Raw genomic sequence first — 27911 nt, forward strand, 5'->3', positions numbered from 1 at the left:
GATGTATCGGGCTGAAATTTGGCATACAGGTAGATGTTATGACGTAGGTAAGCTAAGAAAAGATTTTGGTTAATTCTATCCCCAAGGGGATGAAAGTGAAGTTGAATGAAACTTCGTCAATTTTAAACCGATCGGGCTGAGACTTTGCATGCATAAAGCTACTATGACATAGGCTAAGAAAGGATTTTGATAAATTAACTGATGGGATATAAATTAACGCAAACGAAGCCGCGAGCAAAAGCTAGTTTAATAATATTACAATACAACCTGTATAATCGAGTTCCATTAAGAGGTTACAGCAATAACAACGAATGTTAGCATTTTATGTTATTGTTATTATATTACACTTGTTGATTCACACTGTTAGTAAAAAAATGTATTAAAACAATTATAAGATTTTTTGTAAAATCCACTTTAGAGGTTTCATCTTAAAGTCGATAGTCTAAAAATATATTTTTGGAGATAATACAGTTTTTTGTTATAGTTATTATAATTTATTTTACAATAGCAGCGAATGATGTTATGTGGGTCTATATAAGAACACCTCCGAATGTACTAACCGTGCTACGGAATTTGCTTACAATTGAACCAAATAGGCATCGTCAACATTTTGTGTGACACACATACACAAAAAGTTGGTTGTGTGATTATCATACATTAAATTATAATATATAAATATCAGTTTGTTTGTTTGTTCATATTTTATGCGTTGCAATATATTGAACCCATGCTTCTTGTAAGTAACTTATTAATTCTCCGAATATACTAACCGTGCTTGGAGTTTGCTTACAATTGGAACCAAATAGGCGTCGTCAACATTTTGTATGACACACATACATAAAAAGTTGGTTGTGTGATTATCATAATTTTAAAATGTAATATAAAAATATTAAGATTTGTCTTTTTATTCATATATTATATGTTGCAATATATTGAATCCATCCTTCTTAATCTCCGAATATACTAACCGTTCTAGGGAATTTGCTTACAACTGGTACCAAATAGGCGTCGTCAACATTTTGTGTGACACACATACATAAAAAGTTGGTTGTGTGATTATCATGCATTAAAATGTAATATATAAATATCAAGGTTTGTGTGTTTGTTCATCTTACTAATATTATAAATGCGAAAATTTGTGAGTATGGATGAATGTTTGTTACTCTTTCACGGACTAAACTACGGAACGGATTTTGATGAAACTTTACAGTAACATAGCTTATACATCAGAGTAACACATAGGCTATAATTTCAAAAGATATTATGTAAATTGGGCGAATTATAATAATATATGTCATGTAAGTGTGATGCAGTAGAAGTTGTATTGCTAGTATATTACACGTTGCAATATAATGAATCCATTCTTCTTCTAATTGACTAACTAATTAGCTATAATAAGCATTAATTAATGTACAGTAGATGTCGCGCGTGCCAACCCGGAAAATAGTTTTAATGAACATTTCTACAATATTATTTACTTCAAATAGAATAGAATAGAAAATCATTTATTCAAATAAACTTAATTTAAGCACTTTTGAATAGCCATTACATTTTTTTTTTAATCTACCGCTCATTCGGAAAGCATCACAAGAAGTACGAGCAAGAAACTTGTGTGTTGCTCTTTAACTATCAGATGGCAATTGTGAGCAGCTTTGACGTGGTCTAGTGTTTTCAAAGGTTTTTTGAGTCATGCTCACTAAAATGTCCAGACTTGTGGCGGGGTGGTGGGCCGGGTCATTGTTTTTCTATTTTAAAATATGGTCGAGCGCAGTGATGGCTGGCTCATCCGTCATACTCGTGAACGGGTGCTGCTTGTAGGGACTGGTCTGCTCTAATCACTATGATGATATTCCTCTTATTAATTGTTTAACCAGTTGGTTATGTATTCAATATTTTTTCTTTTTGATTATTTAATTGAATTAGTGCTAATTGGTGATTTGTATTCACACACTTAAACTTAAAAATGTAAAGTAAAAAAATATAAATTATTTAAAAGAGCAACACGCACGTTTCTTGCTCGTTCTTCTTGTGATGAGACAGCTTTCCGAACGAGCGGTAGATTAGAGAAAAAAAATGTAATGACTATTCAAAAGTGCTTCAATGTAAGTTTATTTGAATAAATGATTTCTATTCTATTTAAATAATCCTTGTAAGTTCACAATTACAAGTCGAAACGTGTGAATACAAACCAGCTACTAGCACTAATTTATTAGGGTCAAATAAATAATATTTTTTTAAATAATATTCGCTCCGCCACAAAATTAAATATGTCAAAGGTTTTTTGAAGTTTAGTTACACAATAAATTTCTGAACGCACCCTGTCAAAGGTATCAGCAGTTTGTATGGGAAAATAAAATTGTTGTTTTTACTATTTTACATGCAATTTCTTCATGTTTTATCACAGTTTAAAACATCCCTGGACTTCCACGAATATTTTAATACTCAAATTAGGCAAATCGATTCAGCAGTTATCCAGTTTTCGCGAGACTAACGAATAGCAATTCATTTTTATGTATATAGATATATTCAAAAACGATAAATAACAAAATACTTAAATAATTTTAATTCACCGTTTGAGTGGTAGATTATTATAGATCGGTATATGCTATATAGTATGTTAAATTACATATAACTTGTTGCCCTTAAAAACTTTGTTGCCCTTTTTAGGAATATTGGGCGGACGAAGTATAAAATTTCGCACACTTATCATCATTACATAGTATAAAACAAAGTCGCTGTCGCTGTCTGTCCCTATATATGCTTAAATCTTTAAAACTACGCAACGGATTTTGAAACGGGTTTTTAAAATAAATAGAGTGATTCTAGAGGAAGGTTTATATGTATAATGTATGCACACCCGTGCGAAGCCGGGGCGAGTAGCTAGTATTTTATAGAGAGAAATGCAAAATGCTAATATTTTTTTTGTATATTATACATAAAAATACACTAAATTAATACAAAACCACTACATACAGTACCATATATTTGACACATACACGCATAGAAGTCTACAACAATAGAATCCTAATAATGTTCATACTTATAATTGAAACTAACAAAGTTTGGAGCAAAGTCGGTGCGAGTTACTAGTGTTAGGCATATAACAGAGAACTCAGACTATTTATATATTGCTCGTGTAACGTCTATTGTGTGTAAAAACACGGTTTATCCCCGCGTATAGTAATTTGCATGCATTATGTTAATTTAGAAGCATGTATGTCTATATATTTTAGTAAGGACAGTCATAGAGATGTTTTTTTACTACTCTAATGTTGTTGGCCGCAGCTGGCCTTTACAGCTTCACCGGACGATAGAGGGCGATTGTAGACGGCACTTCAAACCCGCGGAAGGACTTATGGAGCGGCTGAAGGCCATCTCCCGCCTGACGGATACGAATTTAGTCTGAGGGCACCGCTAGGAGTTCAACCTCGGCTCAGGCCGTCGTAATTTTGATCCCCGTTTGACAATTCAAATGACGTCCAATGACGGGGGATCGATCGGAGGGGGATGGACGGGGGATCGATCGGAGGGGGATGGATGGGGGATCGATCGGAGAGGGGTATAGTGATGTATTGGATTGTCCGTATATATATGTATACAGTTTGATTTGATGGTCTAGCCATTTAGCACACCGCCTTACTGCCGATGGTCGCAGCTTTGATTCCTTGTACGGTATAAACATTTGATCATAAGGATGATCGCTTGTATTGTTCTGTATATTTTCTATATTTACGTAGTACTCATAACACAAGCTTTACTTACCTTAGCACTAGATGGCGTTGTGTGAATTGTCCTAGATTATTACTATTATTTTTTTTATTCATACATTTTATATTCTTGAATTTCAACGGTTTATAGATTTACGGGTCATACTAATTATTATTATTATTATACTAATATTATATAAAAAATAAAACAGAAAAGATAATCTATTTGTTGTATTTTACATGGCTTTATCTTCTACATCAATTTCGGAACATTATCACTCTCATACATACATCATGATGTTAAATGATATGAGTTGTGTAATACAGATTCTCGAACATGAGTCATACATGACGTGTTCACACATTTCCGGCGTGTAGGACGCGCCCAGCGATATGTACATGTCGCATCTTTATAAATAAAAAGAAGTTATTGTCAAAAATATATTTCTATTTTATATACGGTACATAGTATTAATTATTTTATTTGCTGATATATATGTTAAATACAAATATATATTTTAAAATATATTACTAGTATTTATATAACCTAATTGTACAACTAAGAACTAAGAACTTAAAATTAAAAAGTTTAAAAAATATATATATAATATGATGACTAAAATATATTATTAAATATATTTTCTATTTTCAAATTATGTAAATATTATAATTAAATTTAATATTTATGTATTTTATTAAATTATATAATATTTAATCAATTAATAAAACGCTCCACTGAAAATCAGCATTTGGGCATTACAACCTAGACAAACAAAGCTGAGTGGAAACCAATTTGGTTGCAGCTGTGTTTTTTTAAATAATTATATATTTTTTTAATATGTTGTATGAATGTTTTGTATGCGCCAAATACATAACTTTTCTTTCTTTCTTATAAATTAAATTAAAAAGTATAAAAAAACCATTGAGTATATATATATTATTTTTATTATATTACATTTATTTATATATATTATACTCGTATTCAATGTAGGTAGATTGACCTATATGACTCTCCGGTGAAGAAAACAACGATATAAAAACTTATTATTTAATTTCTAGGTAAACAAACAAATACAAAATTACTGATATCTATGAATTTTACACAATATTAAATATATATTTATATTTATAAAATTGTCATTAACATCATTTACCACGGTGTATTTTTTATTCTAATTGTTCAAAGTCATTGTTATTATTATTATTAATAAAGACACTAAAGAAATTATCATTGATTTTAGATTATTATTACGACTACAACAAAATATAAATTATTAAACTTAAATAAACTTAGTTAATTTTAAACTTTCGAGTTTAATTCTTCATTTATATTCTTAACCAGGTTTTAACATGAATAATTTTATGGTAAATTTATGGTTTCGACTAGGTTGACTATCATAGTTGACCTCGTGACCACAGGTAGTACAATCTAGTCGAAACGCGCGAGAGAGGTAAATATTTACCATAAAAAGATTAGTGGTAAACAATATAAATATTCGTTATTTAATTCATTATAAAACTAAACAAATATTTATTTATTCCTTAATAACGTAACCAAGGAACAAATAAATATTTTATTTAACTTCATTCCTAATAACATCCAAATCCGCTCCCCAATTCATTTTCTACCACCTACTTGTTGCAGGACTGTAAAAAATGTATACGATGCTTTGATGATCTGTAATTGAGAATAGTTTTAAATAATTTTAGTAATTTAAATTAATTAAGTAATTTTAGTAATCTATACATATAAATAAAATTGGAGTGTCTTTTGTAATATTGAAATAACCGTTTTTTACTACATGCATATGAATATAAATACGGTACATACACCGAAATAACATTTTTTACAATTTTTGTCTGTCTGTCTGTTTGTACCAGCTAATCTCTGAAATGGCTGAACCGATTTTGACGGGACTTTTTCTGGCAGGTAGCTGATGTAATAAGGCGTAACTTAGACTACTTTTATTTTAGAAAAATTCTTTTATTTTATAAAAATATAATTAAATTCCACGCGGACTAAGTCGCTAGAACAGCTAGTTTAAAATAAATTAAATTAAATATTGTAATCTATACTACGGTAACCATCTTGTAACCGTATTTGGATCCCCCGTCCAATTCCAACGGCGATCGAATTTACGACGGCCTGAGCCGAGGTTCGTGCAGTACGGTGCCCTCAGACTAAAGTCGTATCAATGTAGGAAGAGGATTGTTAGCATTGGGGTGTATAACTATTTCTATTAGAATAATAGAATATGTTATAAGAAATATAAATAGTTTAACAGTTTTAACAGACGTACTATAGCAGCTAAGTGGAGACTACAACAGATTTAAATTTTAAATTTCATTTCGGGAATGAGTCATCTGCGAAATTGCCATACGCTTTATTCAAATTCAAAAATCATTTATTCATGTAGGACATTTTAGCCGCTTATGAACGTCAAATTTTTACATTCTAATTTTATTTTTTTTCGCTACCGTCCAGTTCGGTATATAGATCCAATTGAGAAGAACTGGCAAGAAACTCAATTGAATTACTTTTTTTTTTTAAAGCCAGTTTATTTACAATGTATTTTTATATAGATGTCTATGTCTAACATTAAATGAAAATTCAGTGCATGAACAACTATTGCCATGCACACTCGTCATTCAAGTAATCGTTTAGTGAGTAATAGGCTTTGCTCAGAAAATATGATTTGACAGATGTTTTGAACTTATTTAAGGGTAATTCCAACATGTCCTTTGGTATTTTATTGTAAATTTTTATACCTATTACCATTTAAACAGAGTCCATGTGTATTGTTGATTTATTATATGTAAATTTATGTATATACATGGGCAATTATAAATAAATACACAATCTCAAACATTTTAATCAGACATAATCATCATCACCAACATTCCCATACCTCCATCATCAACATTCTCATACCATCATCATATCCATACCATCGTCATCCAAACCACCAACGTCTTTATTTTGCTTTCCGTTTTGTTATTTTGTTTAATCTTTTATTTGTTTCGTTTTACCTCTATTGTCGTTTTGTTTTGTTCTTTTATTTCTGTTTTATATTGTTTTGATTGTCTTCGTATTTTTATAATTTTGGCTTATGTTTTGTTATATAAATAATTGTATATATTTCAATAATTATATTCTGATATATATCAAAACTTGCTAAATCATAATAAATTATAAACCACAGGCGCAAACGCTAAAGCATTGAGTACAACAAAAGATTCTCAATTTAAAAAAAAAATATAAATATATACTCACAGACATAAACGCGGCAAGTGACAGGGTGGTGATGCCACCAGCTGTCACCCGGGCTACTCGCACCGACCGGGTCATCACTATGAGGAGGTAACGTCGCACTGTGGCCGAGCACGCGTACCATGGGCAGGTGTATACAGCTATTGTTACATTAGTACTCTAAAACATATTAGTTTACGATCTTTCACTGGTAAACTATTTTTTAAAATCTGTTATCAAATTGAGAATAGATTAATATTATTTGTCTCTAGTCTTTGCAATCTAATATTAATATTTTATTTATAATAAACACTAGCTACTCGGCTTCGCACGGGTGTACATGTATTATACGTATAAACTTTCCTTTTGAATCATTCTATCTATTAAAAAATACCGCTTCAAAATGAGCGTTAGAGACGGATAGACAGCGACCGCGACTTTGTTTTATACTATGTAATGATTACTTGTTCTATCAATTCCGCTTTTACAAACTTTCGTCCCTTATTTCACCCTTTGCAATTTAATTTTTGTGATAAATACACAAAGAGGTAAGCCGACCACAAATAAATGAGAAGAAGGAAGGAAGAAGCAGATGATGACTGAAGCAAATACGTTTATTTACCATAAAATTATTAATTGTAAACAATATAAATATTCATTATTTAATTCATTATAAAACTAAACAAATATTTATTTATTCCTTAATAATTTAACCAAGGAATAAATAAATATTTTGTTTAACTTCATTCCTAATAACATCTAAACATGCTCCCCAATTCATTTTCTACAACCCACTTGTTGCAGGACTGTAAAAAATGTATACGACGCTTTGATGACCACAAATCAATGGGAAGAAGGAAGAAGCAGATGTTGATGATAATATTTCATTTGTTTGAAACAAACTAGTTAACGGCCTGATTCAAAATCTTAGGACCAGAACCAGACTTAGAAAATACGTCCATTTGATCTCTTGCAAATAGAAATTCTTATCTATCTATTTTGTGCAGATCATATTTTTATCACTATCCGTGCCGTTCGGTTAGCTACATCATTTAAGAAGAACTGGTACTGGTAAGTTTTTTATTTCAAAATATATTAATATTATCTACAATTCACACAACTCTGGGGGATAGATAACTGATACAAATACATAGATGTTTGTTTTTCGTAAATACATACATATTATACATAGAAAATACCCAGGCCGATAAAAACAATCATATTCATGAATACAAATGTTTGTGCCGTGCGAGGAATCGAACCCGTGACCATCGATCGTAAAGCTAGACCGCTAGACCACCGAGGTCGTCAGTTATTAATGGGACCTGGTCGACATGGTACATTCTTGGCAATTCGACATCCAAGCGGTACCCCATGGAAACAATCGTGGTTAATTCCTGGTTGTTTAATCATGATGGGCAAATTGACCTGATCCCATACTCATATCATCCTTGACTGTTTATACTTCAATATCTTGACAACCATTTCTAATATACATATATCTCCATACTCCAAGTATTTTCTATAATTTATTTTTACCTATCTAAATATATATAACTCAAAGGTGACTGACATAGTGATCTATCAACGCACAGCCCAAACCACTGGACGGATCGGGCCGAAATTTGGCATGCAGGTAGATGTTATGACGTAGGCATCCGCTAAGAAAGGATTTTGATTAATTCTACCCCCAAAGGGATAAAATAGGGGATGAAAGTTTATATGAAACTTTGTCAATTTTAAACCGATCGGGCTGAGACTTTACATGCATAAAGCTATTACGACGTAGGCATCCTCTATGAAAGGATTATGATAAATTCCACCCCTAAGGGGATAAATTAACACGAGCGAATCCGCGGGCAAAAGCTAGTATACATATAAAATAAAATTACAATAACTCGTACACGTAAATTATTACTGTTTTTTACTAAATAGTCGTATAGTTGTTTTACACCGGTCATATACGTAATAGAAGATATAGACCGATACAAACAATATTACGTACCTCCTCACTGAGCTCGTTCCCTTGGTAACAGAATAGGAACACTTGCAGCATCATCACTAACAGATACGCCAGCATCGCAATAATCCGTAATGTACCTTTTGTCTCCTGTAAAATCATATTATAATAATAATAATAATATCTCAGAACAATTTACACAGCGCCATGTCACGCCACTCCCAAGGTAAGCAGAGCTTGTAGTTTGGGTTCTAGAGAACTGTTATAAACCCATAGATATATTTTTTTGTAAATAATACCTATTTATACATGGAAAAACATACAGACTTCAGACTACTTCTAGTGCTTCTTTTTTATAGAGCCTATATGCCCTAATGGATGAAAGACGACTTGAGAAAGTTGTGTGGTGTGGCAAAAATAGAAAATATAAAGAAGTATTCCTTCTTTATCTTTTCTATTTTTGCCACACCACCATTAAAGGAAGTGAAATTGACGCCGGTGTTGAAGAGGTTGAAGAGTAATCATCTGTCATGGTGTAGGCATGTAATGCGCAGGAATGAAGTTAATATTTTAAGGAAGGTGTTACATATGAATATGTGAAAGATATGATATGGTAAGAAAGGGGAGTAAATAACGAGATGACTGAGAATAGGGATGAATGGAAGAATAGAATAGAATAGAATATATCTTTATTGCTAACTGTGTGGGTACAAGAGAAAAATATATTACGCTCAGATAAATGGGATAAGGAAGAAGCCGGTGATAATGATACCCTACCTTTATTGTAACATTTAAAAAAGTCTTGCGGTGTAAAAGAAACTTCACAAATACTTACAAAGACTAATTGATAAGCTGTGACGCATATTATGAATATGGAAACTGTGAATTGAGCAAACAATGGTTCTGAAAACGTCTCCTGTATTCTGACTACTGTGTTGAGAACTGCCTGATGCTCAGCTATGCAGTCGTGCAGACGACGTGTGATATTCTTCTCTTCTTTTGATGTCAAAGACCACTGGAGAAAAAATATTTATAATACAATATTAGTCTACAGTATTAGTATCAAATTTAATGACATCTGATTAAGAAAACAATATAAATAGGGCTAATTAAGATTACTAGTGTAAAATATATATTAATTCATTTAAAAAAAATAATAAATCAAATACAGTACTAAGAAACAAAGTATAAATCTGATAAGTTTGAACTATTCATACTACTAAAAAATATATATAACTTAAATAAAGTTTATTAAAAATTATATCTAGTCCAACAACTTTCAAATAGTTTTAACGTTGTAAATTTATGTTAAAATAGTTAAAATATAAAAATTACAACATACCCGTCCAGTGAGGATTGTGTCCTGACACAGCGTCTTCAAAGACAGCCCCAGAAGTCTCAATCTGCAACGGCATTGGGCTATAGAAGACGTCACCAATGTATCCAGACTAACATTCAATGCCGCAGAAATATTGACAGCAACGACCTAGAGAAAATAAATTTTATACTTATTTTTAAACTTTCTAAAGGTAATAACATTACATGTTCCATATCCCAATTAATTACACGAGGGGCTAACTGATCTGACCTCATACTCATCTTATCAACCTCCACTGGTACACCAGACAGCGTACACAGTTAGCGCAGGCGGGTGTACCATGTCATTGTCGTCCATACAAAAAAAGTGCTGCAGTCTACAACTGAAACACAGATTAGGAAGCAAACTGCAATGCGACTGAAATAGGTGAGACATCAATTTTGTTCCTAACATCATTATTGCCTAGTGTTCCATTAGAGAGACCACGCGCCTTTCTCTCGTTCTCTTTTTCTATATTAAAGTGCATATAAAGATTTTTTGTTATTTATCTATTTTTACAGGTCTTAGCCTAATACAATAGTGCAGTAAACTTTATTTTTTTTAATTAATTGTAGCTTACAATAAATAAAGCGATCTTCGTGAACTCATTCAAAGAACAAGAAAATAGATCTATTTGCTCCGTTACATAGTTTAATGTACTGAGGGCTCTTGTGACCGGTGCTTTGCCTAGTAAGTGTGTGGCCCCGCGCGGCGCAGCCAGCAGCTGTGGTCTACGGCGGCACCATACATATTTGTCAGGAATACAGAACTCCACAGAACTCAACACCTGGCTGTTATTAATTTTACCCCTAATCAATTTAAATTAATAATGTGCGTTGGCATGTTTGCGTCACGCAAGAAAGATCCTTTTGCGTGAAAGAACGTACGTGTAAAGGCAGCTATTGCAAACTATTTTATAACACTTATTAATATATGTAAGTTCAGGTTAGTCGGCCCGTTGTAGCAAATTCACTAGAAATTTATCACGATAGTTTCTAGGGGAACCGCATGCAGGTCAATCTGCCAAAGTACATTGCTGGCAATGGGAATAGTATACATAACCAATTCCCTGTGCCCCTTTATCTACATTTCCAGTTCATAATTTAAATAAATCTAACCTGATAAGCATATGTGAGCTCGTAGGCCGGCGATTTATACTTGTCATATGGGTACCTGTGGAAAATTTAACGCATATAAAAACCCGCAGTTCTCTAAGGCTAGCAAGACGACCACATACTGGTTCTGCAATCCAAGTATAAAAATAATGAAATTTACTAACCCTCCAGCTGTCGGAGCTGCTGTAAGCTTGTTTTTTAATCCAACTATAATAATAATGAAGTCTAAAAACCCTCCAGCCCTAACAAAATTGAGTAATACACCTTGTATTGGATTGTGAGGTCTTATTTAGATTTTTGTATTAAGATACGAAATTTTAACTGTTAATTTATAACCAGTTGTGACGTCGTATGTACGTCGGGCGGGAACGGTTAAAAATTACTGTACCGTAATTTATGAATAGCTCTTAAGAAAACAGTTTCCGCGTCAGGACTTTACAATTTCATCACATGTAAAGAAAAATGAAATCCAGAAAAGATAATAGAATACAATTGAGAATTCTTTATCCTTTTATTCCTTTATCCTTTACCTTTATTAAGTGAACTTACATTTAAGTTCTTTAGAATAGTTCTTTATAATTTACAAATGAAATCCAGGAAAAATAATAGACTAGTGTTGGACACAGTTACCTATATATATCAAAATAATAATTGCATTTAATAGTAAAATTTTTGAAAAAATAATCCTTATGCAGCTTGTCAGTTATTTCAATTTAAATAATTTAATCCACAATAGTCAATTCGGTTTTTCGAAAGGTCGTTCAACTACAGACGCAGGTGCAGAGTTGCTTAGACACGTATTTGCTGCATGGGAAACTAAAATGGATGCGATAGGTGTTTTTTGTGACCTTTCTAAGGCTTTTGATTGCGTTGATCATAATACATTGCTAAAAAAACTTACTTTTTATGGCGTCAAAGACCATGCTTTAAATTTAATAAAATCTTATCTATCTGATAGAATACAGAAAGTGAAGGTTAGCAACGCAACGTCTGACGGGTCACTTGTGCAAATGGGTGTACCTCAAGGATCTATTCTCGGTCCTTTTTTATTCCTAGTTTACATTAATGATCTCCCATATGCCATGCAGGATAAATGCGGCATAGTATTATTTGCAGACGATACTTCATTGATTTTTAAAGTTAATAGAATGACTAATAATTATGACGATGTAAATAGTGCTTTGCGGCGTCTCCTGCACTGGTTTACAACTAACAATCTTATGTTAAACGCTAAAAAAACAAAATGTGTTAATTTCTCTCTGCTAAAAGTTTTAATACTAATTGCAATATTAAATTAAATGACGAATCTCTCGAATTTATAGAATCTACTGTCTTTCTAGGAATCACACTAGATAATAAAACACAATGGGGTGCACAAATTCAAAGCCTTGCAGCGAAACTAAGTTCAGCAGCTTTTGCCGTGCGTAAGGTTAGACAGTACACTGATACTGATACTGCTAGATTAGTCTATTTTAGTTATTTTCATAGTTTACTCTCTTATGGAATATTACTATGGGGAAAAGCGGCTGATATTAAAAATATATTCATATTACAAAAACGTGCCGTTCGAGCGATCTACTGTATGAAGAGTCGTGACTCATTAAGAGAGAAATTCAAAGAGGCAAATATTCTCACCGTTGCTTCTCAATTTATATATTCAAATATCCTATATGTTCATAAAAATCTTGACTTATTTCCAAAAAACAGCAATATTCATAATATTAATACAAGATTTAAAGACAAACTTGCTGTCCCCAAGTATCGTTTAGAAAAAGTTAATAGGTCTTTTATGGGAATAGGTATAAAAATTTACAATAAGATACCAAAGGATATGTTGGAATTACCCTTAAATAAATTCAAAACATCTGTTAAATCATATTTACTGAGCAAAGTCTATTACTCACTAAACGATTACTTGAATGACGAGTGTGCATGGCAATAGTTGTTCATGCACTGAATTTTCATTTAATGTTAGACATAGACACCTGTATAAATATACATTGTAAATAAACTGGCTTTAAAAAAAAAAGTAATTCATTTGAGTTTCTTGCCAGTTCTTCTCAATTGGATCTATATACCGAACTGGACGGTAGGGAAAAAAAAAATTATAATGTAAAAATTTGACGTTCATAAGCGGCTAAAATGTCCTACATGAATAAATGATTTTTGAATTTGAATTTGAATTTGAATAATGTCTAGTAAGACAAATTCAATGTTGTCTACTAAACACTGCCGTGTCTAAACTGTGTCACCCCACCTTACATTTTCCTATTGTTATTTAGTATATAAGATCATTAGTTCTATATATGTACATATTGTCAGTTTATTATCATCTGTAATAAACATCGTCTTGACCAACAACATCGTATCATTACACCCAACAACTAGAATTGATTTTTTTTCAAGTAAACTTACATTTCCGCTCTTTAGAATCTTCCGCTTCCTTTTTCTTTCAATCTACCGCTCATTCAGTCATTCTCTATCTCATTCTTCTTGTTATGAGTCTGCATTCTGAATGAGTCGTAAAATAAACAAGTGTGACTATTCAATAGTGTTTGTATTGAGTTTATTTGAATGAAGATTATTTCTATCTCTATTCGAAAAGCTGTCTCATCACAAGAAGAACGAGCAAAGATAAATAATAAAAACAAAAAATATATTATAAAATTGAAGAGTTATGTTTTTGTAGAAAAACTTAAAATTCATAGCGCTGACAATATTATCTGATTGCACTAAGAATGAGTGCATAACGGTTTCTATGTTGATTATCGCATGCTTTTACTTGTTATTTTGTAATTAGTTATATAAAAAAAACATATTTTCAAAAGAGTACACAAGTTTCTTGCTCGTTCTTCTTGTGATCTGCGTTCCTAAAGAGTGGTAGAATCAAATATATGACTATACAAAAGTGCTTGTATTGAGTTTATTTGAATAAATATTATTTTTAAAGCTACCTAATCACAAGAAGAACGAGCAGAACTAAATAAATATATAGTCCTTATATACTAACCAGGCCTGCAGTGGTAGCTGATGTTTCTCCGCACTTACACCCCAGCCAATCACCGTCACACCAGACAAGAACAGAAAGGAGACCAGGAGCCGAGTGGATTCGCGGTTAATGCTAGTAACACAAAATATTTATTAACTTTTTAATAGGTGTTGCCAAGGGGGAAAGGGTATTGTTAGTAACTATGACAGATTGACCTCCACGCGGTTCCCCCTGGGAACCATCATTATAAATTCTTGGTGAATTTGTCACGATGGGCTAACTGGCCTGGCCTCATGATCATTTTATCTTCCTCAATTGTGTCCCGCCTGGGTAAACCGTTAGCGCAGGCGGGTGCACCATTCCATTATCATCCATAAAAAAAGCCCAACAATGTATACTTATTGCATAAAAATTAGAGACACCTCCAAGTGCGTTTTTCCAGAAACTTTTTACTACGCTTTAAACGTAGTAAAAAGAGTCTGATAAAACGCACGGTGGAGGACCGTCAATCATTCAGATTATCAGTATAGTATTTTAAGAAAAATACATCTCTGAGTATACATATAATGATATTTTCAGGGTTTCTGTCTAAAATAAACTAAAAATTTACCATTATCATCCAAAAAAAATTTGGTGTTGTCATCAAACTCATCTGTTTTTAAAGACAGTGTACTTCTTGATACAATCTTACTAATATTATAAACCCAAAAGTTTGTGAAAATAGATAGATGGACTTTTGTTACTCTTTCGGGCAAAATCTACTGAACAAATTTTGATGAAACTTTACATTAATATTTATGTAAAGAATGCTAAGCTATATAGCTTATACATCAGAATACCACATAGCCTACTAATTTCATGTAACTGCGGGCACAGCTATATTAGCTGTTTAGTAGTTTAGTAATCACAAAGTATCAAACGAAGACGCGACGGGTGACGACGAGTGGTTTAGCGATTTAGCACATCGCCTTACTTCCGATGGTCGCGGATTGGATTCTACACACGGTACAAGTATTTGTATTCATGTGTATGATTGTTTTTGTCTGAGTGTTTGCTATGTATATTACGTATGTATTCACAAAAGAAGTAAGTAATGTATTAATATCAGTTGTCTCATACCCACAAGTTCTGTTTAGCTTTTATTTATTTATTTAAGCATTGCATTCCATAATTTTACAGTAGATAGAAAGACAGGTACATTTCAAAGTTGGTTAATTATGGACCCTGTTGGGCAGCAAGCGGAAGAGAAGAGAGTCAAGGAGAGGACGAGTTATTTTTTATATAATATATAATAGTAATAATAATAAAAAATAATGATAATTAATAAATTGAAATTGTATATATTTAATTATTAAATTTGTATAATATTTAATTTTTTTATTCTAAAATTGTATAATAACATATTTTAATCAACAATGTCTTAAAATTTCTTATAAAAATTTTATCATTTTTTCCTCTTTTAAAGAAAGTGGTAAGTGGTATATATATATAATATATATAAATATATTTATGGATGATACCAGAGGACCACTTGAATGTAGTGCTAACGTGGAGGATGGAAGAAGTAGCCTGTTTCTGTTCTTCGCGTGTTTTATAGAAGTAATAGCTTGGGACTAGATGGCGTTGTCTGAATTGTCCAGAACAAATAACAATTGTATTCATTAGTATGAGTAGTTATTTAGTACCCCAACACAAGTTCTGCTTAGCTTAGCTTGGGATGGCGCTGTGTGATTTGTACAGCTTTATTATTATTATATACTAACCGTCAGATTGTTTGCCATTTAAAAAACACTATACCTATCAACAATGATTCTCCCTTCATGTCTGTCTTCAGCTCTCAGCACCATGTCAGATTCATCCACGATAGCCTGTATATCATCTCTCCTTAACAGCACATTAAGAAGTTTCAGCCCTAGAACTATATTGGTGAAGAGAAGAAATGCAGCGCTGGTCATCAAAGATATATCTCCCCATACTTGGAACAATTCAATTGTTTGTGTGACGGTGTAGAAACCTGGACAGTAAATATTTAAAAATTTAGATAAATTTCGCTACAGATTAATCGTCATCATCTTAGCCCGGAAGAGGTCCACTGCTGAACAAAGGCCTTCCTCAAAGATCTCCACGACGATCGGTGCTGTGCTGCTCGCATCCAATGCCTTCTAGCTATCTTGACCACATCGTCGGTCCACCGTGCTGGAGGCGTTCCCACGCTGCTTCTTCCGATTAATAAAGGCGAGAAAAAGCAAGAGACAAAATGTATTATACTCGTTTTTTATACTCTTTGAGATGCAAGAAACCATTTATATAATGCTATATGTAATACATCAATTTGCTATAATTGCTGTATGTGCGTAAAATTGTATAAAACGAAATGTTATAGTCTCGACCCATTGTCTCTACAGCAAGATATAACATCTCTGTGCATTTTCTACCGCATATATCACGGGGAGTGTTCTGAGGAATTGTTCGGATTCGCAGCTGCTGAGTTTCACCACCATACCACCCGTCAAAAACTAAAATACCATCCTGATCATCTGGATGAATGGCGATCCTCCACAGTGCAGTTTCATAGAAACTTTTGGCTACGCACAACCACATTGTGGAATTCCACACACTCCATCCAGCAATGGTATTTCCGAACCGATACGATATTGAAACCTTCAAGAAAAGAGCTTATTCCTTTTTGGACAACAAAGGCCGACAACGCACTTGCAATTCCCCTGGTGTTGCTCGTTGGCGGCTGGTAATCACTTACAGATATCAGACGCATGCTTGTTTCACCCTTGTGCTATAAAAAAATGTATATTTATTTTATCACTAGTGCCCCCTTGAACCTACACCCGGTTACAAGACCCGGGAATGTTTGGAAAAATGCTCGGAGTTTCCTTCTCTGTCACACGATGGGCCCGGCAGCCGCATAGTGAATCTATGGAATGGTAAGAGGTTCGTCTTACATATTTTGTAATTTTCTTACCAATTCAACATCTGCTTCTTCCTTATCTCTTTCATTTCACTCACCGTAACATGTTTTTCTTTACCATTCATCCCCGTTCGCAGTCATCTCGTTATTTAGTCCCTTTCTTACCATATCATCTTTCACACAGTAATGAAACACAACTTTTGTCCAAAAGTTGTGTTGCATTATGTATATCCTAGATATCAATCATTAAATGATAATCATGAGATAAATAAATTATTATGTTTATTACTAATTATTATTATGTTTGTTACTCATTTTTATTACATTAGAATTCACCAAAATGCATTATATAACAGGATGCAATGAATCACAGTCTGCTACAATTTAATTCATTGTTTATTTTATTTGTTTTGTTGATTGTCTTTGTTATGTAAGATTAGGCTTAAGATTTGTTCCTGGATGTATAAGTTATTCTCTAAGTAATAGTAATTATTACACTATCTCGTATATGCACTGTAGATTAATTATAACTAGACTTGTGATAAGTGTCTATTATATATACCTACATGAATAAACATATTTTTTTATTTGAATTTGAACTGTCCATCCATCTCTAGTTCATCCTTCCTCTGCCTTTATAACCATCCACATTATTACCAATTATTAATTAGTATTTCATATTAGTAATTATTTCTCACCAATGATTACTTACCAACTAAAAAATTTGAAATTATGATGACATAAACTTTCAGTATAAACCTTCTTGTGCCCTGCAAATGACGTGGTGACCAGAATCCTAGCAACTTCATAAGAGACAGAGCCAATCTCAATGGCAAATTGGTGTTCTTTACAAGAACCATGATATCTTTTACGTTACTGGATACTTGCTTCTTTTTTTACCAACTTCTCTGTGCTTTGAATGATGAAAAAAGTAGCTTTTATATTTTTATTAATTTTGAATAATCCAGGGGTTTGCAACATGTGTACATACATAGGTTTTTATTTATATTGTACTGATAGTAATTCCTAAATTACCATTATATGGTTTGTATTTTGAGCGTCTTCCTAAAGGTCTTGTCAAGACAATCTTATCTTAATCTTAATCCTTACTTTCACGCAAAAATCATGAAATTTTGTACACATATTCTTGGAGGTATTAGAATGAACGCAAGATACTTTTTATCTAAAAATCAAATATTTTTCATAAAAAACAATAAAATAAAATATCAACTTTTTTCTATTTCAACGCTATCCAGCAGCCAGTGATGAAGTTATGCGAGCGAGCGGCTTCGCTAGGAGCGGGTAAAAGCTAGTAATATTATAAACACGAAAGGTTGTGAGTATAGATGGATGTTTGTTACTCTTTCACGTAAAAACCACTGAACGGATTTTGATGAAACTTTACAGTAATATAGCTTCAAATCAGAATAACATATAAGTTATACATTTCACGTGGGTGAAACCGCGGATAAGAAATAAATACTCTTAGTTACGTTCTTATCTATTTATGTATAAATAACGTGTCGTTCTCCCTCGTTGCCTTAAGTCCAAATGACTTTACATAAGTAGGTTTTGTATTAAGCTAAATAAGGTACTATAGATTTTTAACTATTCCACTGGAACTCTTTAATTTTTCGTAATTAAAAGTATCTAAGATGTTGATCAGGGATGTAAGCTACCTCTATGCAAAATTTCATTTAAATCGATCAAACAGTTTCTGGAATTAGCCTGTATAAACAGCCAACATATAAGAGATAATAAATTTGAAAAAAATCTAAATGATTTCTATTTCACTTCTAACATCCCCCTGACTCGGTTTTTTCTATGTACAGACATTCAACCTCTACAATTTTATTATATGTATAGATACAGTCCCAGTGTTCATAATATACATAGGTACATATAAACTATTAGGTATATATGTATATATAAAATGTTTAGATTGTCTACATCTTGTGATGACATAAAAATGTTTTCAATCCACGTTCTATCAATCTACATCACATGATTGCTATTTACTTTTGTAGGTATTTATGTTATCAATAGTGATGCGTAAGGATCGACTCGATAGTCGATTGTGTCGAGTCCATTTAATTCAATTTTCTGTACAGATCTGAGGTTTTTTCAATAAAATGTAATATATCTTTGAGTACTTACAGTGGCTTGTACTGTAGACTGGACATACTTGCCTTACTTTGGAACTAGATGGCGCTGTGTTATAAGTTCATGATTATTATTTATTACATTTAAATCGTAATAAACATCGCAAAAGACAACAATGTAGTCGAAATCTTTTCATATATCCAATCGACACCGGGAAACATACATATAGTAAGTTCTTATTAACATTATGATTTTCTTTATTATTTAGTTCCAACTCTGCCCGCGGTTTTACTCGCATGTAATTTCTAGCCTAAGTGTTATTCTGATTTATAAAGTTTCATCAACATCCGTTCAGTAGTTTTTGCGTGAAAGAATAACAAATATCCATCCATACTCACTGACTTTCGCGTTTAAAATATTAGTAGAATTATGAATAACATATACACTAATAACATGTAGACATTTATTTTTTTTGTAAATATTTTGACAATATAAATGTTATTGATAGTTTTCATAGTTAAGTAAGTATCTATATATTGTAAACATAAATGTTAGAGCAATAAATATTAATGATTTATCGATACAATCTATCGACTACTCTGCATCACTAGTTACAAGCACGTGAAACAATTAAGCTATTAGTCAAATTGTCACCTGTGGAAACTCTAACATATAATTATGTATAAACATACATCTCGATACACGTTACAAATAATATTGAACTATTAAACGGTATTAATAACATGTAATTACGGACGTTATGCCTTCTAGATTTTCAATCAGTTTCAGTCAGAAAAAGATTTTTAATTGTTCTGTATTTCTAGTAATTTTGAATTCTATAGAATAGAAATAATGTTTATTTAAATAAAAAAGTTTTTAATATTGGGTAGTTTCAGAAATGATATGTCGATGCAGCAGTACTTTTATTTTATTCCTTTTTCAAATTACACTCCACATAAATTGCGTCGCTGTACATTCACGTCTGGTTCGTGCGAGGAATCGAACCCGCGACCATCGATTCGTCGCCAGTTCGATTCTTCGTACGGTACAAACATTTGCACTCATAAGTTAGATTGTTTGTAATGGTCTGGGTGCTTTCTATGTACATATATTATGTATTGGTAAGTTTCAGAAATGATACGTCGATGCAGCAGTAATTTTATTTTATTCCTTTTTCAAATTACACTCCACATAAATTGCGTCGCTGTACATTCACGTCTGGTCGTCTCGGTCGTCGCGAACAGAGAGAGAGCAGCCCGCTCCCTCCTTGTTCCCGGCCTCTCTATATCTACTACTATTGGTGGCAGCATACTCGTGACGCCACCAACATCACGTGACTCACTATGGTTCCAAATTTGAAATGTAAGTAACAAACTAGTCAACTGAGTGTTCTTTATGTATTGAAGCTAACATTTATACCACAGACTTTATTAGGTACATGATTTTAGAAGAAAAAGTCTAATCTATCACATTTAAAATAAATATTCCTGTTGCTAAGTAACAGACCTATGTAACGTGCAACTCTGATCAAAACTAGAGTAAATTATATTTGCTGCTATATATAATCCACTGAATATCTTCATAAGACTTTTTCCAAAGACAAGTTTAAGATTTAATAATTATCAATAAGTCTAATATTATTATTTAAATTATTAACCGGGTATTAACACGAATAATTTTATGGCAAATAAGTCAGCTCGTGACCACGGCTAGTGCAACCTAGTCGAAACGTCGAGAGAGGTAAATACCTTTATTTACCATAAAATTATTCGTGTTAAGACTCGGTTAATAATTTAAATAATGTATATTAAACACGAAAGTTTAAAATTAACTAAGTCTATTATTATGTCTTTGCTCCATAGTACGATGTCCGCCATTTTGCAATGACAATTATTATTACAAAATGGCGCTGAAGCACGCAAGATTGAAAGACGCGGGAATGCGCTCACAGTCGGCGCGCGCAATCGTTCTCAAATTAAAATTCAATTTCAAAAATCAAATTCATGTAGAAAATTTTAGGAACGTCAAATTTTTTACATTATAATTTTTGCCTACCGTCCAGTTCAGTATATAGATCCAATTGAGAAGAACTGGCAAGAAACTCAATTGAATATTTTTTTTTAAAAGGCCAGTTTATTTACAATTTATGTCTATGTCTAACATTAAATGAAAATCCCGTGCATGAACAACTATTGCCATGCACGATCGTCATTCACTTTGTCTACATTTACATGCACATTCTTTACTGCGTGAAAGCTGATTCGTGCGTAAAAGAGCGTACGTGTAAAGGCAGGTAATGAAGGTCGAAAAAACTATTTTGAAGTATAGAAGCATTCGGTATCCAGTAGATAATGATATATTATATTATTTCAATTGTCATCATTCACTTGCTTCAGTAACGTGAATAAAGAATAAGACGCTTTTACGATCTGTGAACAAAGAAAGCAATGAAATGAATACTCTTTAATGTTTACTTTTAACGGCTGATTAGCACACCAGCGGATTAGCACACCGCTTTATCTCCGAAGGTCGCGGTTTCGAATCCTCGCAAGATGCAAACATTTGCATTCATGGATATGATTGTTTGTATCGCTTTGGATGATTTCTATGAATATTATGTATGTATTTACAAATAAAAATATCTAAGTATTCATATCAGTTGTTTAGTATCCATAACATAAGCTCAACTGAGCATGGAACTAGATGACGTTGTGCGAATTATCTAGAGATTTATTATTTTTAGTCTTTTTACTACCCTAAGTCAAGTACATAAGAAATTTATGTATTCTGTCTAATGAAAATCGTCCTAATCAGTTTAAAGGAATTTTCTTATTATTATAATGTATAGGATTAATTATACTCTAAAATCACATAGTAATGTGGATCACCTCTACTCACTGTTGTAAATGAAGCAACAGAAAGTGTGGTAAATCCTCCAGCAGTTATGCGTGCTACTCGCCTGCAGCGAACCATGATGATGGTCACATCGCGCCTCAGTGATGGAGACATCTTGTACCAGGGACACAAGTACGCAGCCACTGATATATTGGAGCTCTGCATTACCAATGTTGAGACTTATGTAACACACACACACAAATCCAATATATCAGTGATGTTGATGGAGATATCTTGTACCAGGGACACAAGTACGCAGCCACTGATATATTGGAGCTCTGCATTACCAATGTTGAGACTTATGTAACACACACACACAAATCCAATATATCAGTGATGTTGATGGAGATATCTTGTACCAGGGACACAAGTACGCAGCCACTGATATATTGGAGCTCTGCGTTAACAATATGAAACTTATGTAACACACACATAACTCCAATATATCAGTGATGGTGACATCTTGTACCAGGGATATAAGTACGCAGCCACTGATATATTGGAACTCTGCGTTAACAATATGAGACTTATGTAACACACACACACAGCTCCAATATATCAGTTATGGTGATATCTTGTACCAGAGACACAAGTACGCAGTCACTGATATATTGGAGCTCTGCATTAACAATGTTGAAACTTATGTAACATACACACACAGCTCCAATATATCAGTGATGGTGACAACTTGTACCAGGGACACAAGTACGTAGCCACTGATATATTGGAGCTCTGCATTAACAATGTTGAAACTTATCTAACACACGCAGACAGCTCCAATATATCAGTGAAGGTGACATCTTGTACCAGGGAGACAAGTACACAGCAACTGATATATTGGAACTCTGCATTAACAATGTTGAGACTTACATTTGATTTTCACGCCAAAACTACTGAACCGATTTAAGTGTAATTTGGTACACAGATAGTCTATACCCTAATAAAGGACATAGGCTACTTTTGATTGCGAAAAAAGTGTTTTAAAGGGTTGACAAGTGAGATGAAAGCTTGTACGGATCGTCCTTTTAAAGCTAGAAGATTCAAACATACTTTTTGGGTTGTTGACTAAATATAAATAAACAAAAAGGATTGTAAGGGGTTGAAAGGGGAGATGAAAGGTTGTACGAAAGTACTTTATTTTTAAAGTAAGAATGAACAAACTTTTTTCTTTGGATTTTGTTGGGTAAGTAAGATATTTTTTTTTATTTGATTAAGGTAATTCCTCGTGGACAAAGTCGCAGGCACAGCTAGTGTTATATAACAGAGAAAATATTCACTAACCTCCTCCGAAAGTTGGTTTCCATTGTAACAGTATAAAAACACTTGAAAGCACATGTTCACCAAATAAGTTCCCATGGAAACAAATCGCACGATATGCTTAGTTTGCTGAAAGTTGCAAATAGAGCAATGAATTCATATGTTACTCAAGTAGCTATTATATTTATTTATGTAGTTTGTATTCATACAAAATCTTAAATATGTAATGCTTTATAATAGAGATGAAGAACACGCTACCCGTTTCCACCAAATTAATTTAATATTGAAATTGGCCCGTACTTTGTACCTCAATGTATTTAGCATTACGATGTACCTACGTCTTCGATGACCATATCTATACATATAAATAAATTTGGGGTGTCTGTTTGTAATATTGAAATAACCATTTTTTACTACATGCATATGAATATAAATACGGTACATACACCAAAATTACATTTTTTACAATTTTTGTCTGTCTGTCTGTCTGTTTGTTCCGGCTAATCTCTGAAATGGCTGGACCGATTTTGACAGGACTTTTCTTGGCAGGTAGCTGATGTAATAATGAGTGACTTAGGCTACTTTTATTTTAAAAAAACAAAGTTAAATTCCACGTGGACGAAGTCGCGGCAACAACTACTTAATAATATTTTTTCAACACAGTTTATCGTAAAGTGGATCTAATTTCGGTGTATTAATACAGAATGCATACATACGGCGACAATTTGAAAGGCGCTGACGCATATGATTATACGAGATACGTTGAATTGAGCGAAGGTCGGCGCTGAGAAGCACTGCTGTAGCTGCTGAGCTACGTGCAGAGCTCTCTGATGCTGCGTCGCACATTTATGAAGTTGAGCCTTTAATTTTTTCTCCAATTTTGGACTTAGAGTATGCTGTAATAAAATTAAGATTTAATTGATGAGTAGATAGATAGATAAGAATTTTAATTAATACACTTAAACGTGTTTTAACACGAATAATTTTATGGTAGACTAGCTTTTGCCCGCGGCTTCGCTCGCGTTAATTTATCCCCTTAGGGGTGGAATTTATCAAAATCCTTCATTAGGATGCCTACGTCATAGTAGCTTTATGCATGCAAAGTCTCAGCCCGATCGGTTTAAAATTGACAAAGTTTCATACAGATTTCTACCCCTATTTTATCACCTTGGTGGTAAATTCCACCTCTAAGGGGATATATTAATGCGAGCGAAGGCGCGAGCAAAACCTAGTTAATAATATAATACACTTAAACGGGAAAGTTTAAAAATAAATAAGAACTGTATCTGCTAAAATATACAGAGCGACGACATACGTAGGGCTGCGGGTAGTAACTGGAAGAGAAGGGCTGAAGATCATGCCCAGTGGCGTGCCTTGGGTGAAGCCTATGTCCAGCAGTGGACTGCAGTGAGCTGATGATGATGACACACACATATACGTTTAATTACAAGTAGTGTAACAGAATATTTAGATAATACTAGGGTTGCGGTTAGTAACTGGAAGAGTAGGGCTGAAGATCGTGCCCAGTGGCGTGCCTTGGGAGAAGCCTATGTCCAGCAGTGGACTGCAGTGAGCTGATGATGATGATGATAATGACACAAATATACGTTTAATTACAAGTAGTATAACAGAATATTTAGACTAATACATAGGGTTACGGGTAGTAACTGGAAGAGTAGGGCTGAAGATTGTGCCCAGTGGCGTGCCTTGGGAGAGGCCTATGTCTAGCGGTGGACTGCAGTGAGCTGATGGTGATGATGATGATGATGATGATGATGATGATGATGACACACATATACGTTTAATTACAAGTAAAATATCATAATATTTGGACCAATACAATACAATATGAGTAAACTTACATGTTTGTGCCACAGTAATACAAAATGGCACGCAGCTCACTCACCAAATTCTCAATGTCCAAATCTTTGCCCAAAGATCTCAGTGATAAGCTAATCAGTTTGAGTCGACAGTGACATTGTGCTATCAGGGTTGTCACCATTGTATCCTTTGCCACATTCAGGAAGGCTGCCACGAATAATGCGTACACCTGGTGTACGAATGTTATCTCGTACATTGGCGATTTACCCGTATCGTAGGGATACCTGAGAATATTATACTAAAATGAATCAAAATCAAATCTAAATATCTTTATTCATGTAGATCTATTACAGACTGTTGTGATATGTCAAATCTACTGTCAGTTTGGAGTGCTTTCGAGCTGAGAAGAACTGAAACTCATGTCTTATTCTTTTCAAAATCTAATATTATAAACGCGAAAGTTTATGAGTATGAATGGACGAACGAACGTTTGTAATTCTCTCCCGCAAAAAGTTCTGAACGTTGAGGTTCTTATTGAGATTTTAATGAAACTTTATACTAATACAGCTTCCGTATCAGAATAAATTATTTGAAACAAAGACTATAATTTTAAAAAAATATTATGAAAATTGGGCGAAATATAATTATAAATGTCAAGTAACTGTGATTCAGATGAAGTAGCGCATTTCAGCTAGTAATAAATAACAAGTATCAAATTCAACAAAAAAAATAAAGATGGCTAGATAAATTGAACTGCTTAGCATCGGGACTAGTTGGCGCAAAGTAAATTGTTCAGGCTTATTAGAAAAATTAATTACCAAGCCCGAAGCGGTAAATGGCCGTGCTCGGCACCGGCAGCAAACCCTGTAATGGTGAACAGGGTCAGGCTGAAGAATGACACCAGCTGAATTCTGGTCTCCTTGTCGCACCTTGGACAAAAAAAGTTACACAAAAGAATGACATCTATTTTTTAATACAACTACGGTAGCAATGAAGCATACAGCCTAGTTGATGGTAAACGGTTATTGTAGCCTATGCACGCCTGAAACACTAGGGGTGTCACTTGCGCGTTGCCGACCCTTAAGAAGCCTTAATATACCCTTCTTGAAAAATCACATTCAAACCATACCTTTTAAACTCGAAGAATTTGTTAACAGGCAGAAATTGGTGAAAAGTGCTACTGTCACCCTCATAAACGACCTATCGACATCTTTTAAAAAAAGGTAATTGAAACTTTAATTAACTACCTTTTAACGATCATTTTAGCTTCTTCTGTCTCAACGCTTCCCAATACTTGATCACAATCATCAACGATTTCCCTTATCGTTCGGCTTTTTGTCGCTAGATTTATAAATTTCGTAGCTTGTGCTATGTTCGTGAATAGAATGTATGACGTCGCAGTCATTAATGGTATATCACCCCATATTATTACTAAATCAGCCATTTGCGTGATGAGGTACAGGCCTGTGAACATAAGAGCGATTTTGTTAATGTAAACTTTATATAAACTCATTTGCTTGGATTGCTCTCAAGCAGCTTGCTTTGTAAAATGTGTTTTGGATATATGGCAGTGGATTTACTTGATGGCATCTCTTATTCTTCTGGATTGACAACATGCGTCCGTGATGACGTGATGTCCGTGATAGCATCTGTAGCACTGCGACCTACATAGATCTATTGTGCTCGCCCTTTTCCAGGGACAAGAATTGAAGGAAATTCTTAGGAGCATAAACGAAATATCTCCTTTGGAAAGATTCTTAGGAGTGTAAACTTTCCAAAGGAGATATTTCGTTTATGTATGAGTGGGTTACGACCACATAGGATGTGTAGTGGCGTTTCTTCTTCAGTTTGGCAATTTATTGTATACATTATATAAACAGGATATTCGGGAGCTCTTAAATAATTTAATAATAACCCCAGAATAATTTATACAGCGCCATCTAGTTCTAAGTTAAGCAGAGCTTGTGTTATGTGTACTAGACGACTATGTAAATACTTAAATACATTTGTTTTAAATAAATGTATTTATATAGTATTCCTAGAAATGGTAGGGACTAGGGAAAAGGTTAGTAATGTGGACTGATGATCCGATTTGTAGCAATGTTAGGTTGATTTCCGCGCTACTGACCTGAATCTTCCCCGCCATGGGTGCACCATTCTATTATCATCCATGGCAAAAAATATATACATAGAAAACACTCCAACCAATACGAACAGTCATACTTATGAATATAATATTTTTTAGCATGAGAGGATTCGAACCCGCGACGTAATTAGTTTGAGACTAAATGGCGCTGTATGAATTGTTCTGAATCTTTATTATCTTACCTTGTAGAAATAGGAAGGATAAAACTGCATAACAATCATAAATGAATTTTTTGGTTCCCTTCAAATTGTCCGGTGCCCAAAAACCCACCAGCCTCAATGCAGTGAGTGCCACAGCAAGTGACAAATTGATATTTTCTACCCTTATTTTCATGTTTTCTCCACGAATGGATGGTTGGATGACAACCTTTTGCTTAAATGTTTGACCA

At 33.4% G+C, this 27911-nt stretch overlaps 1 protein-coding gene across 1 annotated transcript; it reads right to left on the minus strand.

The window, feature by feature from the left end:
* Nucleotides 1-5325: 5325 nt before the first annotated feature.
* LOC131854387 (uncharacterized) lies at nt 5326-27856 on the minus strand. Its single transcript, XM_059205503.1, is given in 17 exon segments — nt 5326-5385; nt 6982-7137; nt 8963-9067; nt 9753-9932; nt 10260-10403; nt 11393-11447; nt 14400-14510; nt 16176-16392; nt 18014-18177; nt 21718-21833; nt 22303-22458; nt 23581-23685; nt 24273-24452; nt 25463-25661; nt 26196-26306; nt 26625-26841; nt 27706-27856. Coding segments are annotated over 17 exon segments (2427 nt in total).
* Between the last annotated feature and the right edge of the window lie 55 nt (nt 27857-27911).

Source organism: Achroia grisella, unplaced genomic scaffold (genome assembly GCF_030625045.1).
Source record: "Achroia grisella isolate CSIRO2021 unplaced genomic scaffold, CSIRO_AGI_Agris_v1 utg980, whole genome shotgun sequence".
Classification (NCBI taxonomy): Eukaryota; Metazoa; Arthropoda; class Insecta; order Lepidoptera; family Pyralidae; genus Achroia; species Achroia grisella.